This window comes from Saccostrea echinata, unplaced genomic scaffold (assembly GCF_033153115.1).
Source record: "Saccostrea echinata isolate AGI-Se365-2 ecotype Australia unplaced genomic scaffold, CSIRO_AGI_Sech_v1 ptg000054l, whole genome shotgun sequence".
NCBI lineage: Eukaryota > Metazoa > Mollusca > Bivalvia > Ostreida > Ostreidae > Saccostrea > Saccostrea echinata.
The window spans coordinates 54,282,486-54,300,115 of NW_026889803.1; the positions used below are offsets into that span (position 1 = coordinate 54,282,486).

At 30.8% G+C, this 17,630-nt stretch overlaps 1 protein-coding gene across 1 annotated transcript in view; it reads left to right on the forward strand.

The window, feature by feature from the left end:
• The window catches only part of LOC133205022 (uncharacterized), a 28,833-nt gene extending 20,315 nt beyond the window's left edge, over positions 1 to 8,518 (forward strand). Inside the window, exons 8-12 of the mRNA XM_061340764.1 lie at positions 4,242 to 5,103; positions 5,230 to 5,363; positions 5,505 to 5,601; positions 6,748 to 6,912; positions 8,113 to 8,518. Of these exons, the coding sequence (XP_061196748.1) occupies positions 4,242 to 5,103; positions 5,230 to 5,363; positions 5,505 to 5,601; positions 6,748 to 6,912; positions 8,113 to 8,360 (1,506 nt within the window). The 3' untranslated portion in view covers positions 8,361 to 8,518. The remainder of the gene's footprint in view (positions 1 to 4,241; positions 5,104 to 5,229; positions 5,364 to 5,504; positions 5,602 to 6,747; positions 6,913 to 8,112) is intronic.
• The last annotated feature ends 9,112 nt before the right edge of the window (positions 8,519 to 17,630 follow it).

Consider the following 17,630-nt stretch of genomic DNA (forward strand, 5'->3'; position numbering starts at 1 on the left):
ATTTCCCCTCTTTTATCAATGCTTAAATCATATCGACAATATTTTGGCTTAAAGTTTATATGAAAGTCAAATGATTTTTTATGGAAATATGAATGTTTTCGATTCAAGAAGGACAACTTCAGTATCAAATCTTAAAATATATAGTTCAAATCATTAAGTCTCAACCTAAAATTTTAACTCATAGGGAATTGTAAAATTAGCAACTCATAAAATCGTAAGACTCAATGTCTCAACACCCTCTCTCGGTTTGTTCACGAAATTTAAATAGGCTACCCTAAGTGATTTGACAATTTGTTTGCCCTCTAAAAACCGAGTATTTTACCTATGGATCGATCCTTTTTAGAAAGATTTTGTGAAAAAGTTCTAAATAAATTTTATTATAGATGGGTTCCACATACATGTAGCATTTTGAGAGTATTTGAATCGAGTATTTCTTCATGTAGAGGGAAAAAAAAGAAAAACAAAAGCCAAAACCAAGAACAAAACCATACGAGAAACAATTTTTTTGCAATCCAAGCATAAGTATGTCCCCAGAGATTCATATTCTTAGAAAACGATGACCCAATTTAGCTATTTTGGATATTTAAACACCAGAATCTTGGAGGACACTTACACATTAATTTTATGTATAATGTAGTTTGAAATACAATTGGATGAAAGACCATCTAAAATATAATTCCCCTTTGAGTCCGTGGATACATTATAAAAAATTGTCCAACCGATTACATTGTACTAACTTTTTTTTTTCAGAAACTAGTTTCAAGATGAAAAGAATCAGATTTTAATGCTTCAAAAGAATTGATTCGACAGTTACTGAATAAAAATGAGATTTAAAATTTTTAATTTTCATCTTTAGTATATTTCAGTGGAACTGGTTGCTATTTTGAACAAGAGACACTTGTAACAATGTGTCCCCCTCCCCCTCATACATTAATATAGCCATGAAATTTTATTGAGGGAAAATTGGCTGTGGGGGAAATCGCACTCTATAACTATTACACAGCGTAGAATCCTCCCCCCCCCCCCGGGAAAATTGAATCTGGAGTTGGATTTACGTAGTTTACGCAAAATATAAATTATGTCATTTTACCAAGTATGTGAGCGTCTTATATAATAAAAAGAATCGACATTTCATGAAAATTGTGTTGCAATAACGAAAGGAATTAAATTGAAATGTAATAGAAATCCGGGGGGGGGGATTTGATTCTAGCGAAATTCAACTTTTAGCCGAACTAGTGGAGAGAAATATCGACATCATAAATAGCAAACTCATGAATAGTGTTACCAAAGAGAAAAAGAAAAAAGTTTGTTTCTATCATCGTTTTTATACGAACATTCAATTAAGTCTTAATTTTGCCGAAGTTTACGCAAAGTGAGAGTTGTACTGCGACGCAAATGAATGAATTTAATAGTTTTCCTTCTTAGATGGTTCCGATGCAGTATCTGGTAAAGGTTATATTGCATTTATATGTAGGGGAATAATACATGTAGATTAAATACAAGGTTTCGATGTTGTGAGATACACTGTTTTGTACGTTAAGTTTAAATTAAATTAAAGACATTAAATTTTATAATACCGCGGATATGAGCTTTTATTAAAACGTTAATTCTGCGTTTATTTTTTGGATTTTTCTTTATATGGAATACATTGTAATGTGTACTAGAAGAATAGTTTATGAAAAAAAAGACATAAAAATATTTTTTGACCCGAGGGTATATTCGGGGGGGGGGGGGGGTGTCCTATCCATAAGTACCTGTGGTTAAACCTGGTCCTTAGGACAATATCATTTTATAATAGAATGTTCTATCAAGCCCCAAACTACCACCGGTGTGTCAATTTGAACAAACTTGAATCTTAACTATGTAAAAAAGCTTTCACACAAGTTTAATCTTTTCTAGCCCATGGGTTCTTGAGAAGAAGATTTTTAAAATATGCCATTAAATTTTCGTTAATTCTTAATTATCTCCCCTTGAAAGAGGTCATGGCCCTTCATTTGAACAAACTTTAATCCCTTCACCCGAGGATGCTTTGTGGCAAGTTTAGTTGAAATTGACCCAAACGTTCTTGTAAGGAAAAAGCAAATGTAGAAAGTTTACAGACGACACACGACAGACGGACGCAAGAAACTCTTCGATCAGAAAAGCTCACTTGAGCCTCCGGCTCAGCTTAGCTAAACAGGAAAAAAAGGAAGACAACTTTTGCATTTAACATCTCTTGTCAATATTCTTCCGTGTTTCAACAATGGCGAATGAATATTCTGAAATTTCAGATGAAAATCACAAACGTTAACCAAAGTTATATTCTAGTTATATTCTAAATTTATTTGGGTCTTGCATACCTGTATTATCTGCTTTTTATTTCCAAATGTATACTTTCTCATCTTTTCCTCGGAAGGATAGAAAACTCTGTATGAACTCTGAATTTTTAAACATTCATACAAAACCTAATTTTCACACAATTTGAGAAATGTTTGGTGTTATGGGAAGAGTTGGTGATACCTTACGCAATGAACATAAAAAACTGACAATTATTTGACTCCTAAAAGTTACTGGGCATTGCTAATGTTAGCTTCCGACGGATGAAATATTGCCCTAAAACAAATCTTCCTTAACAACCCCGAGTCGGAAACAGTTCGACTCGTGCACGCATTTTACAAGGTGTGACACAATCCCCAAGTCCAAAGTTGATTGTTGTCATTAATTAACTTTGGTGAAAAACAAAAGCAAAAAGTGAAATTTTTTCACCATGATTTTTCTCTTAACTTCTCTTCCGACCGTCTTTTCTTCCGCCATCTTTCATTTACACTTATTTATCTTTTCCATGCATGATCGGAAGGACGTGAGAATAAGATGTTACGAAAGATTTTACTATTTTTGATTTTTTTTCTTCCGTTTTAACTTCAAATCATTTATCTTTCGATCTTTTTTCTACTGCGTCTTTCCATTCTCTTTCCTGGTTTTGGGATTCAAACACTTACGGTAAAATTGCATACATGTATTTTACTTTGCTTGTATAATTTTTTCAGTCAGATATTTTTCCTTTATTCTATTTTTATACATTTTCTCTTTCGATTAATTTTTTAGTTAGTCTTCATTTATAAAAATGTCTTAACACTGGAAAAAGACCTTGTGCATACTTGAGCATGCAAGCCTGCATGATAACCTAACCATAATTCATCACTGTGTGGATCATTTTCATCTGTTGAGTCGAAACATTTGATGAGAGAGACTGAAATCAGCGGGTACAATTAAAACAAGAGGCCAATGGGCCACATCGCTCACCTGAGCTCATTGGCTAGAAAGAAGCAGAAATCAGTTCAGTATTAAACGGGGGGGGGGACTTTAATTTACACTTCCTCAGGATGATTCCATATCAATATTACTAGTCATGACTTTGCTGTTCTTAAATAGACGAATTTTAAAGATTTTTCCCACATGTTTCCATGTGACTCCACCCTAAAACAAATTTGAATCTACACTACCTGAGGATGCTTTTATAATAATATGACTAATCATGGCTTTGCTGTTCTTGAGCAGAAGATTTTTTCAAGATGATTCCTACATATTCTTATACACTTTTCAGTTAGATCCGCCTCTTCATATATATATATATATATATATATATATATATATATATATATATATATATATATATATATATATATATATATATATGTATATATATATATATAATTTCAAAAACAAAATGCAGAACCGGTACATTTCTGTTGGGTGTATTAAAAATAAAAATCCCCCCCAAAAACAAAAAAATCACAAAATATTTACTGCAAGCACTTTCGCCGTGTTCTTACACGTTAATCTATAGAGTTCGCTGCGCTTGACCTAATGATGATTTAATAAAATTGTAGGTGTCCTGATCAACTTTCAGTACTTAGCTGAAAGAGGTACTGATAAACAATTTTACATGATGCTTTCTGTTTGTTTCTTACAAGCTTAAATTTAGTTTCTCTGCACAAAGAGAAATTTGAGAGATCCTGATCTAATTTAATATCCTCTCTAACCCTAACCAATTACATGAAGCAGAATCTATTTTTCTTCTCAAAACATAAGTGCAATTAAAATTAAAAGATGCTGCTATCTTAAAAAAAATGAGCTTCTAAATCAATTTCTGGGACTGTAAATATAAAAATGGAAATATGAATGTCAAATCTTTGAGTTGTAGATTCAAGTGTTGACTCTGCCGGATATTATACTTCAACACAGAGTTAAAACTTTTAAAGATTCGGCGAAACCATAATAGACAGTATCAAAAGGTGATCCTGCTTAATTTACATACAGTAGAAATTGATTCAATTGAAAGAATGTGTTCAAAAAGGACACTTTTTGTCGTCGCCTTGTTGACTTTATCGTTATACAAAGTCTTTGGACAATATTTGGATGACCAAGAGACTAATATACAGCAAAAAGCTGAGAAACTGGCTACACAATACTTAAAATCAGAAATACAGCAAATAACAAGAAATATAGAGAGAGAAATAATGCAAAAATTTGACGGAATTCAGCGTGTAATGGAAGAGAAATTGAATGCAATGATTGAAAAAGTTCAAAAGGAAAAAATGGAAAAAGAGAGTGACATTGTCAGGAATTCAAGCAGGTCTATCTCAGAACAACAGGACTTACTTAAAACGCTTAAAACCAAGTTTCCGTCAGATGTCGACGGACAGGCTGACCAAAGACAGACAATTCATGATATCGTTGTAACTGTCAAAAACATCCAAGGAAAAGTCCAGAATGTCGACAGAATCGTAAGATCTCTGGATAACCTAACCATCGAAGTTGGAAAATTAGAAACAGTTAAGATCAAAGAATTTATTTCCAATTTAACTTTTTCATTAGAGAATGAAAAATTGAAGAAAGAAATGTTAGTAGTGAGTATTGAGAACATAAAAAGTCTTTTGTTAGATTTGAAGAATGAACAGTTATCTTTGAGAGAAGATGTGTGTTCTTTTAAAGCAAATGATTCCTCTATAGCCTCACTGGATCATGTAGTGAGCAGATTAGAGAATCTAACTAAAGGTATTAAAGCGAGCGATAGAAACAATTCCAGTAGCACATGCCATACTGTAATAGAACCCATGACAGGTAAACTTCTACATTCTTTTAAATCATACATGTATCTATGCATGAGAGGAAAATGATACATTTTTTTCTTATAAATTTTTATTCAAAGAATATGCATAAAATATAATACAAACCAAAATGTTACAGGTGAAGATTGTTCTGATATACTAAAGAGGTTCCCAGACACTCAAAACAAAAATGGTGTATACAATATCACAATATCACAGAAAGAGAGGAAGACTGTATATTGTGACATGACAACAGATAATGGAGGATGGACGGTCTCTCTCTCTCTCTCATATATATTTTGTTTGATGCTTCTAACCAGAAATTTTAACTTTCATGATATGCATAATTATCTTATTTTGAACAATTCTTAAGTTAATATGGTGGCAGGAGAAGACATTTAATGCTTTTTGCAGGTTATACAGCGACGAATTAATGGGTCCGTTGACTTCTACCGTAACTGGACCGAATACAAGAAAGGCTTCGGAGAAACGGATCATGAATATTGGATAGGTAATAAAATAAACAGTTTATTTTTACAGCAGTAATTGCAGACAGCTTTGAATTTTTGTCTTCAAAGATGAAAATTATAAATCAGCTTTATGTACGTCTTTTATTTTCCTTCTTAAAATTTTAAAATGTTTGCAAAATGCCACCAACTGAATGGAAATAAGAGAAATGTTAAATTAAAGAGCAACATAAAAGCTCTCAAAATGCTACTGCACATATAGGTATAGAACGTATCCTTTAAAATTTCATGCATACAGTGAGACGACATCACAACTTCAAAACAATATGTTCAACCCATTCTAAGAAAGACCTAAAAACAATAAGAAGAAAATACAACCCAATTACAAAACACTTTCATTCATAAAACAACATAATACTTTTGCAATAAATGGTTTTATTATATGATTGAATATCTCTCTGATTTGCTAAGATCCAATATTGTAGAAAATTTACCTGCACGTGACCTTACAGGTGAATATAAGGATTTATTTTCTCCACATTAGACTAAAAATAGATTGGGAAATTCAAATTTGATACAAATATGTTTGGAAAGTTATTTCATTTGCACTTAAATTGACTTCCACTCATAAGAACATAACATTAAGGTACATAGAATCTTGGGTGAGCGGGGGTAGTCGGGGTAGGGTGTTGTTGGGGTAGGGTGTGTGTAAATAATGAGAAGCCCGGCAATGGTCATCTTAGTAACCTTATCACTGCTGTTCTAAAGAATATTTAAAAAAATATCGACACCCCCTTCACTCTCAGGAAAATGTTTATCCATAGAGTGGCCAGACCCTAGCCCAGAGTAGTGTCATGATTTAATTATACTTGAATCAACATAACATGCTTTTCTATCGATTTAAGTACTTGACAGTACATGACATGAGAGAAGTGTTTTAAAAAAAATTTTGCAGTGTATTTGCATTATGTTAAATTTGGTCCCCGATTATAGCCCCACCCAAAACTCAGAATTATAATAATTTGAATCCACAGAACTTGTGAATGTTGGCATTTAAGTATGATTAAGTGTTGCTCTCTCACTCTTGTAAAGCATTTTGTATTATTTTAAATTTTGAAAACAATATGTTACAAAATAGTACGATAATTTCAATTATTTTTTATTTATAAATTCCGTTCATATATATTTAGGAAATGAAATGTTACACAGTCTTACATCAAAAAAATCTCAGGAACTTCGAGTAGATATGCAGAGATTCAATGGTGACAAAGCGTACGCAGTCTTCTCTACCTTTTCTGTTGGAGACGAGGCGAGCAAATATAAACTGACGGTTAACGGGTATTCTGGAACAGCTGGTATATATGTATTTATTACAATCATTTGTTATAAGTAAAAAACAAAAATTCAATTCAATGTTATTACAAGTATATGTATTTATTATAATCATTTGTTAAAAGTGAAAACTTTAAATTCAATGTAATTACAAGTATTTTTTTTAATCATTGGAGAAATAGATGTAAAGGCTTCTTTTCTATAAGGAAATTTTTCTCATTATGTGCCAAAAAAGTACCCGAATGAGTAAATGAAAAAAGTGCATTTTTATACTTAAGGTATTTTGTAGAATAATTATTAAGGAAATAAATATAAATGTGTATCATGAAACGAAAAATCAATCAATAAATCTTGTATTTGAAAAGATGTAAGACAGGGTATTATTTTGTTGTCATAGTTGATATGCATTGTTATTTTCATAAGCATCTGTTTGGTCTAAAAAATCTTTTTAAGATTTCCATGTATCAAACAAAAAATTAATCGCATAAATGATTAAATATCTTATTTTCGTTTCATAATATTTTCATATAAAGTTCATTCTATAACACTGTCATTACGGTGCTTAGATGATTGTTTGAAAAATTAATATTCTTAAGCGTACATAAAATTCTTTATAACGAATTTAAAGCGATTATTTTCAATTTTAATGTTTTATGGGTGTTCATGAAAGCACAATGCAATTTCTTGAAGGGCAAGAATTACATATTTCTAAAGATTTCCAATTTTTGGCCATTATAGAAATTTACACTTCTGATCTTAGCATACACAATGATCAATAAATAGTCAGTGAATTATGTAATTATGTGGATTTGTAATTTAAAGAAAAATCACATTTACCTAGCTTGGAATGACATTGTTTGCAAGCTAAGTCAAGATTAATAGCACAACAAACTTCTTTTATTGACGAAAAACTTTTTTCCATGGCTTTATCATTTAAGTACATGTTTGTATTTTTTATTAAATTGCAACATAGAGGCAGGGAAAATACTTTGTTCTTTACACTGGACAAAAGATTTTTGAAGAAATGTAATCTTAAAGGACATACATGTATAAAATGATATTTGTATCTTTGGAAAACGCTTAATCCAGACTAAGAAATACATGAAATACTGTATGCATACTGTAATAATCAAATCTTCTATGGCAAATGAAGTGTCATATAGCTAAAACAAAGCTTTCTAACTGCATAATTTATTTGTGATTATTTACATAACACTTTGCAGGAGACAGCATGACTTACAGTAATGGCATGAAATTTTCAACGAAAGACCAGGACAATGACAAGGATAGCGGCAACTGCGCCACCCACTGGAAATCTGCCTGGTGGTTTAAAGCTTGTTTCTATACAAATCCTAACGGAGAATATACAAATAATGAGAAAACAGGGTGGAAATATGTGGTCTGGTACTACTGGAAAAATTCCAACATTGCATTGAAGAACATAAAGTTCATGATTCGTCCTAAACAATGAAAAAGACCAAACAGGATTGTCATCACCGTATGTTGCCAATGTCACCCCAACAGGGTTGTCATCACCATATGTTGCCAATGTCACCCCAACAGGGTTGTCATCACCGTATGTTGCCAATGTCACCCCAACAGGGTTGTCATCACCGTATGTTGCCAATGTCACCCCAACAGTTTTTTTTTAAAGTTTGTCCATTTTCCCTTGATTTAAGACTTATTTGCCTTGTGTTTAAGAAATAGACATACTATAAGTTCATAAAAGTATATTACAACTCCTTGAAATTGCCTAATATACTTGTCTATGAAGTCAGACGTTTCATTGGACAGGAAGAGATTCATCCTTGAAAACATGAACATATTGTCAACTTAAGTTTATCATTTCAGCATTTTAAATTCACCGAATCAAATTGTCCTAAATTGAAAACATTTGTTATTGAATTTTCATATGGCACTGAAATATATTTATTCATATATTGCACTTTCTACTCTAAACTTTGTAGCAATTTTATCCCTCCATCACTACTGGGAAGAATTTTTATTATAAGCAAGATACTTGATATGTTAAGTATGCAGGTAAAAAAAATTGGAATTTTACTTTCAGATTGACAAACTTGAAGCATGCACAGTGCACATACACAAAACTCATTGATACTTTCTAAAGGTTAAAATGAATTCGTTCTGAGAGCTTTTCTTATATTGTTATAACTCAACATCAATTAATAAATCTACAAATTTTTATATTTTATTATTTGAAGAAAATGTGCAAGATATAAGTAATTTAATGGTGAGGCAGAGGAAATTCGCACTTAATTTTGATTTTTCATTTTATTCACAGTTTTTTTTATTTACAATATTATTCATAAAATTAAGATTCCATACTAGTATGTTTTTTCCACACCATTTTGCTAATATTATGTGTGCTAATTTACCTCATGTATTATTTAAAATAATTTAATGACATGCGATAAAGAATTTCAAAAATATGAACAAAAACAATTCATACAAACTACTGAAAAATTTAATCATTAATTTCATATAATTTTAATACCGGCATTATAAGGGCAACAAAAGTAAACTGAGGGTTTAAATAGTTTAAATCGAATGTTCTTATCATTCAAATTTTTGAAATATTGGATTAAAAGTGGGTAAAATTAGAAAAAAAAATGATAGAAGAAATTCGGACTGAAATAATTAAGAAGTTCATAGTTCAAAGTGTTATTGTTTAAGCCATTCAATTTATATTATATTTTATTATACAAAGAGTTTTGTTATTTGTTAATGAAGAAAATATTGGTCATAATATAAAATGAGGTATTTTCCGGGAAATACCCAGGAGTCACTGACATGAAAAGTAGGTCATTGACTTAGTTATTTGAAAGTGAATAATTAATGACGTATCAGAGATATATCATATATCAGAGATGTGCATATTTCTTGTTGTTATATAACCATAGGTCAACTATGTACAATAGGTGGTTTTTCATTCATATCAGTTTTTGTCATCTAAGTAAATATCAATCTTTAAAAAAAGTCACAGTGTAATTCAAAACAAACAATTCCACATAGGTTCTCGAACTTGATGCATTATATCAAACAGGATGCATACCATTAATCAGAATACCGATGCTTTGTTACTGTGTGCGATCAATATTTTTTGTGTAAAAATCATCATGTTTATGTCTCTTGAACAAGTTTTATGTAATTTGTAAGTTAGTTGACCAATTTTAACCAGGTTATTGAAATAGTGAAAATGGCGGGCGGTCGAGCGGGCGGCTGCCAAAGGGGGTACATCCTTTTTCAAGATAACTCCTGCTACAGTTTTCAAGATGTGAACTTTTCTTTTAATTTTGCTGTTCACATATATCATAGATGTGCATTTTACAGGGATTTTGACTTTTGATTATTTATGAGATACTTACCAGCTTTTGAACAGTCATATTTTTGCAAAATATTGCATATAGGGTACATCATTTGTCCGGATAACTCCTCCTACAGTTTTCGAGATGGGAACTTTCTTTTTGCAGATCAGTTGAACATATATAAGATAAGTACATATTACTTGGATTTTGATTATTTATGAAAATAATACTAGCTGTTGAGCTTAATCATATTTTTATAAAATATTGTATATAGGGTACATAATTTGTCAAGATAACTCCTCCGACAGTTTTCAAGAAAGTTTTTTTTTATTCTGCAGTTCAGTTTTACATATATCAGAGATGTGCATATTTCTTGGATTTTGATTCGATTATTATGAGAAAAATCAGCTGTTGAGCGTAACAGTCTTTTTTTTTTTTTTTTTTTTTGCAAAATATTGCATATATGGCACATCATTGGTCCGGATAATTCCTCCTAGTTTTAAAAATGGAAATATTTTCATTTTGCAGATCAAATGAATATATATATATATATATATATATATATATATATATATATATATATATATATATATATATATATATATATATATATATATATATATATATAGATATAGATATAGATATATATAGATAGATAGATAGATAGATAGATAGATAGATAGATAGATAGATAGATAGATATATAGATATAGATATAGATATAGATATATATATATATATATATATATATATATAAGAGGCAAGCATATTACTAAGATTGTGAATTTTGATCATTTATGGGGAAAATACTAACTGTCGAAATTAATTATTCCTCCATGGCACCTGATCCCACCTCTGATGTTTGGAGGTCCGTGTTTGCTCTGCTCCTATTTTGTATTGTATAATGGACTTTTGAGCTTGAATACTGTTCGTTATCTCCATATATTTCATTCTATGCAAAATATGGTAGTATGGTACATTGATTTTGTTGGGATTTTACCTCCTACAGTTTTCATAACAGAAATTTTTTATAATTCATGTGAGAAAGACCAGTACTGTTAAAAAATGGTTTGCTGTCACATTGACAGCTTTCTCCTTGTTTACATAGTTTATGAGAAGTTGATAAAAGATATTTTTTGAGCATGGGAAGTTTACAGTGCATAAATGAAGTCCGTTTTGAATACATCTTCATGGACCTTTTCACTAAGGGTACACACTACTAGGCATTTAAGATGAACTTAGAGAGTGACGGGAACTAATTGGATAATGTAAAGTACGGTGGTCAGACAGTTCATTTGCTGATGACCAGATATCTCAGATGGTAAAAACATATGTTCAGAGCCTAGGGAATGAGGTTTAAATCAAGTTCTGGTCAATCGCATTCTCTCACTCCCCGTAACAGTAACAAAAGTATCAGCACTGATATCTCTTGTGCATCAGTCAATCGTTATTTAATGAGGCTTATTTGTATTTGTTGGATTGTTTCATTATAAATTTGCAAAATTGCATATATTTGGATTAATTAGAATGTGGTACGATTGGCTGGGCAAAAATGTTTTGCCATTGTATTCGAGACTGAGAAAAGTCTCTATACTTTACATGTAATACTTATATAGTTCACGTCGTTATTGAAGTGAAGTTGTACGCAAATGTTCAACAAAGATTGTTTTAATCCGTGTGTTGTTTAATATGCAAAAGTGCAACGATAATGGTTTGTTTGCTGTATGCAATAGTACCCTTTTAAGGAAGTTCAAAATACCTTCATTAGAGTTTAGAATTCCCTTGAGCAGGTCAATTACCGATTACCAAAAAGTTCTACATTTTCAGAACAAATATGTTGCATTTGGATGTATATGTCCTGTCATGTTCAAAATAACTATTTTTTCTTGATGTACAATTAGGTGAAGGATTTTACAGCAGGCCACAACGGCCTTAGATTGGCAAAAGTTGAATTGATGCTATCAGTAAGGATGGACACAATTTATTAATAAAATTACTTGTATATGATTTTCCCTAATTCAATTAAATTGTTGCATTCTTAAAACAAAAACAAATAGTAATAAGAAACAGAGTAAACTCAATATGTTCCAAAACTTCGTTTAAGGAACATGGATATACACCCTGCATTTCCTAGAGATATTACCAAACTGTTGCATCCAAACTTTTTAATTATAAACAAACTTTACAGTGCCTAGATATTCAACACCTATAACAAAATCTTCTCAAGTTTATTGCTCTATTTTTTCTCTAAATTATAGTCCCCTGGACACGTCTTTACTGGTGATGTCAATATAGTTAAAAATGAAGACCTTAAAACGATCATTTCAAAAGGACCTAAATACAGGGAGCATCATCTTTCAATTGGCGACAGAAATTCATTTGTATTGTGAATTCTGTCGAAGAATATGCAAGACGTTGGGCTAAATATGAAAAGGTAGATCTGAACACCTATCAGAATGGATTAAATGTTTTAGAAATATACTGTATATATTGAAGAATCGTATAAGAAATTTAAAAGGCAATATACGAACCATCTATCCTTCTGTTTTCAATCGGATGTGATCAAAGAATTAGAAAGACTACATGAACAATATGCTGTGGTTAGTCGACAAGGCTTGTGACAATATCGTCTTTGTTTGCAAGGCTCATTATCAGAACTGTAATTTAGAGAACCTGGTTTTAATTCTACCTCTGGAAATCCAACTTATACTCGCAGTTTATTTTATAAAGATGAAATTCTTCAAAGTCTCATTTTAGTATTTACCGGGGTAATTCCAGTCAACCAAAGTGAGTTCGATCGATCCTTCCTATATTGGATTCCTAAACTTCATAAAAATCCTTACCAACAGAGATACATTGCAGGGTGAAGCGAATCCTCTACTTAGTCCATATCCTTATTCCTTACAAAAATATAAACTGCTGTTAAGAAGAAACTTTAGACGTTCTGTTCTACAGAATATTCTAAAACAGGAAATCTGTAATCGGTTAGTCGGAAAAATAGTAAATGTGTAGAATAAAAGTTTAAAAAAAATTGAATGTAGGTTTTCCATTCTACTTATTTCCGTTGATCTGGAGATAATCAAGGCTCTCTGTATTGAAATCGATGGGGGAAATTAGCCTATAGCTTTTTCAGGAACCTATCAAATTATATTTTTAAGCAAACATTGTTAACGAGGTTCGCTCCTGAGCTTATGAGCAGATTTTTATCTTAACCTATATTTAAAAAATTCTGCATAATGTTTTAATTCTTACAATAAATTTGGATTCTACAATGCCAATTTAACTATATTCAGTTAAAACTACACGATTAAATTCCATACCAAAAGCATTAAGTGAGGAACTATATTTTGTGGCGGAAGGTTTTCTTAGAAGAAAATGATCATTTTTTCTCTTTCAAAGTATTCAAAGTATGTTAAGTTTGGATTCCTATTTTTACATGCAGTCTGCACACATAGTTATTTTGTGCAGTGGACTGTTTTATACTGGTCCTAAATTATCTTTTAGATAAACTGTCATGAATTCTATCATCATTTTTGATAAATATAGCAATATTTTGTGAAAATGAAGAAAAAAAATAGTCCTAATTTAGCTTAAAATTAGCACTATTTTAGTTATATCTAAAAATTTACATCACAGACCCTCACTTTTAATTTTCTTTTCTGAATATATACGATACTTTTAACCATTAATCTTAAATTCAGTAAAATGTCATTACTTTCAGATGATTTTTTTGCTTGTTAAATTTTTAATGCCAGAAAAATGAAAATGTTTTAGTGCAAAAAGGTCAAATATTTGAACACGCGGAGTAATTTGAAAATTTCTTCATTGTCACAAATTTTAATGTGTCTATTTCAGATGAAATAAGACTGTTTTTGTTCCCATAGTTTATTTGAACAAAAAATATTGGAGGAAAAACTTTAAAAATTGATTTATGTGTAAGACGTATTTACAGTGCAAAAAGGTCAAACTAAATGCTCTGTAGCGCCAAAGGAAGTGCATTGACCCCCATTTTTTGTTTTGATTTTTAATAAAGCTATGTGTATAAATTCTAAAAATATACTTGATAAAAAATTCTCATTACTTTTGATGGCAGGATCCAACCTCCTTAATTAAAGATAAATCGAAACCTAGTTTTGATTTTTTAATCACAATTTGTGATATCCCAATGACTTGTACAAGGCGTTAATTAATTGATTAATTGATTATCATTCAAAATCAATTGATTATGGTGACAATCAATGCAGAATGAATTGACATCTGGTCTGTATTTTTTTTGCAAATAATCTGATTTTTCAGGCAGGTTTCAAGCTTTTTTAAATGCATTTCGCACTGTTGTCAAACTTTAAAAGATAAGGAAAGGTAGTAAACATAGAACACCTACGAAATTCTAAAAAGTATTTCGTTTATATCAACAATGAGTTTTTCCCCTAATTATAAGCAGTCTGAAAATATCAATGGAATAATCAAATATACACCACGGTAACCAATGTCCGTGCCTACTCCTTTCAAGAAGTTGACACAGTGTTTTAAAGATTATATTTTATTCATGTACACAAAATCACGTTTAAAATGTAAACAGCAATCGTGTTCAAGGGTTTTTGACATCTTTTGACCATCTTTGCTTACTCTTGAGAGGACAAATCTTTTCTCATTTATGACGCTCTTCCGGCTCTTCCGAAAAGCGTCAGCTGTCAACCTGCTAGCTATAACACGTACATGCTTCCGTCGTTTTAAACATGTTATCGATGTAATAACGACATTATTTTTGTTCTATAATAAGGAGAATTCTCCCTTCAGTATAAATATGACTGCGGTATAAGCTTTCTGTTGACAGCACAAGTCTGTATGCCATTATGATAGAAAGATTAAGTTCAGCCGTACAAAAGCTGGTTCAATTGAACAAAAAAATATATTAATTATAATTATTTATTGATAGTAAGTAGAAGCATTTAATGTTCTGGACACGGATGAATGCATGTACATGCAATTTATATGCTTAGCATTTTCCTTTTTAACCTTTTTAAATTTCAGCATTTAGATAACACGACGAAAAGAGTCCAAAATCAACGTTTGCTTCTTACATTAATGTCACAGTTTTGTTTTATGGTGTTTTACATCATACTTTACAGTGCAACCTACATTAAACAATACAACTTCATGTCCTTCCAGCTACATAAAGGTGTTTTATTAATTCTTCAATTTCATGTCAACACATTAGATGAACTTACTTTTCTGCAAATAATTCTGCATGAGTAGGCATCGGTAAGCTGTAAAACAAGACATTTATTACTGGATAAACAGAGCAAAATGAGCTATAAAAGGTAGCAATTTTGCATTGCAGTGATATTCATTATAGTTAAAGTATATATAATGTTCATCTAGAAAAGCAACTTTCAAGAATGCTAATGAACGTTCTTGTGATACTCTTATTAGGAAGTAAGCAATCAGTCATAACGACATAATTCTGTTACAAATCATTGCATTTATCAATGAAAATTTCTTAAGTCAACATAATTTAATAATTTCAGATAAAATTATTTTTAAAAGAGGAGAGGAATGGAAAATAGGGTTTTCGCCACTCATTTTCGACACTCATTTTACAACATATTCCCACGCCATATAACGTGTTCCAGATACCGCCTGTAATTACGCCCACTTATCAAATCGGATAATGACTGCTTTTAAAATCGGTGATCATTCGTACATGCTTTGCATCCATTTTCTTCATTGCGAACTGTAGAACTAAGTACTTTTAACGTTTAAGTTTTACTTAAATTCTCTAAATGCAAGTAATGTTCAGTTATTGACGTCAGGACTAAAAATAAGAATATAAAAAACTAATTGTGAGCGATTAACGTGAGGTGAAATATGCTTACATATGTAGCAAAATTTCTAACTCCCCGAGCAAGTTTTTGCATTACACTATTTATATACATGTATTTTTAAAATTATTTTGACCTAAAGAATTGCTCAGTATAATGATAAAAAGTAACAATTTTTTTTCAAATTGAATCAAATTTTATTTAAGCGGTTTATTGCAAAACGCAGAAAGGTGTAGGTACCATATAATTTAAATAAAATAAGTGAATATAGTGAAAGAAAACAAACCTCTCGTGAACTGTGGTCAGCTATGGATCTTACTAATTTCTCTTGCATGTGCGGACATACACCATTTTTATTTGATTCCTTTTTGTTTTTTGTAAAGAATTTAAAGAGGTTCGTTCATGAGCTTTTGAGCAGATTTTTGTCTTGACCTCTGTTTAAAAAAAATATGCATAATGTTTTAGTCCTTACAATAAATTTGGATTCTACAATGCTTATTAAACTATATTTAATTAAACCTCCATGATTAAATTCCATACCAAAAGTATTAAGTGAGGAACTATATTCTGTGGCGGAAGGTTTTTTTTTTTAGAAGAATTTTTCTCTTTCAAAGTATTTACAGTATTGTTAAGTTTGGATGCCTACTTTTATTTGCAGCCTACTTAAAGAACTATTTTGTGCAGTGAAATATTTTATGCATTATATTTGACAAATGAAGCAAACGAATTTTGAAAGTCCTGGAAAAAATAGCTCAATTTAAGCTTAAAAGTAACACTATTTAGTAATATCTAAAATTTATATCAAAGTCCCCATTTGAATTTTCTTTTCTGAATATATCAGATGATTTTAACCATCCTGCTTATATTCAATAAAATGTCATTAATTTCAAATGATTTTATTGCTTGTTAAATTTTTAATGCCAGAAAAATGACAATTTTTGAGTGCAGAAAGGTCAAATAATTGACTATGCGAAGTAATTTTTTTTTGTCAGAAATTTTAATGTGACTATTCAAAATGAAAAAGACTGTGTTTGTTCCCATAATTTATCTAGATTAAAAATATTAGAGGAACAATTTCGAAAAATTGTTTTATATGTTAGACGTAATTACAGTGCAAAAAGGTCATATATTATATGCGCCGTGGCGCCAAAAGAAAAGGTAATGATAACAAACAGTGGTCAATCTAAAATAAAACCTACAAACAAAATAAATTTTTGAACGGATACTTAGTACAAATCCGGTTTTTAAAGTGCATTCACACTATAATGGTACGAATGAACTTAATACCAGTTTCATAAAATGTACAACAGACCATCAATGCTTTGGGACAGGTTGTCCACTTTTAGAAAAAAGAGCGGTTTATTTATACACACCTTAAAGAGCCACATGATCAGCATCCGAACAGACAACCAATCGCTAGTTCACTTACTGACTACAAATATACGTGAAATACCTCATGTCGGATGTAGGCAGGTTTCATAAATGCTTGTATGAAATGAAATATATGTCTTTGTTAAATTTAATAAAGAAATTTAAGTAAAGTTGATAATTTGAATATATCAATTTTTGGTAATTGCACTTTGACAAAGAGGT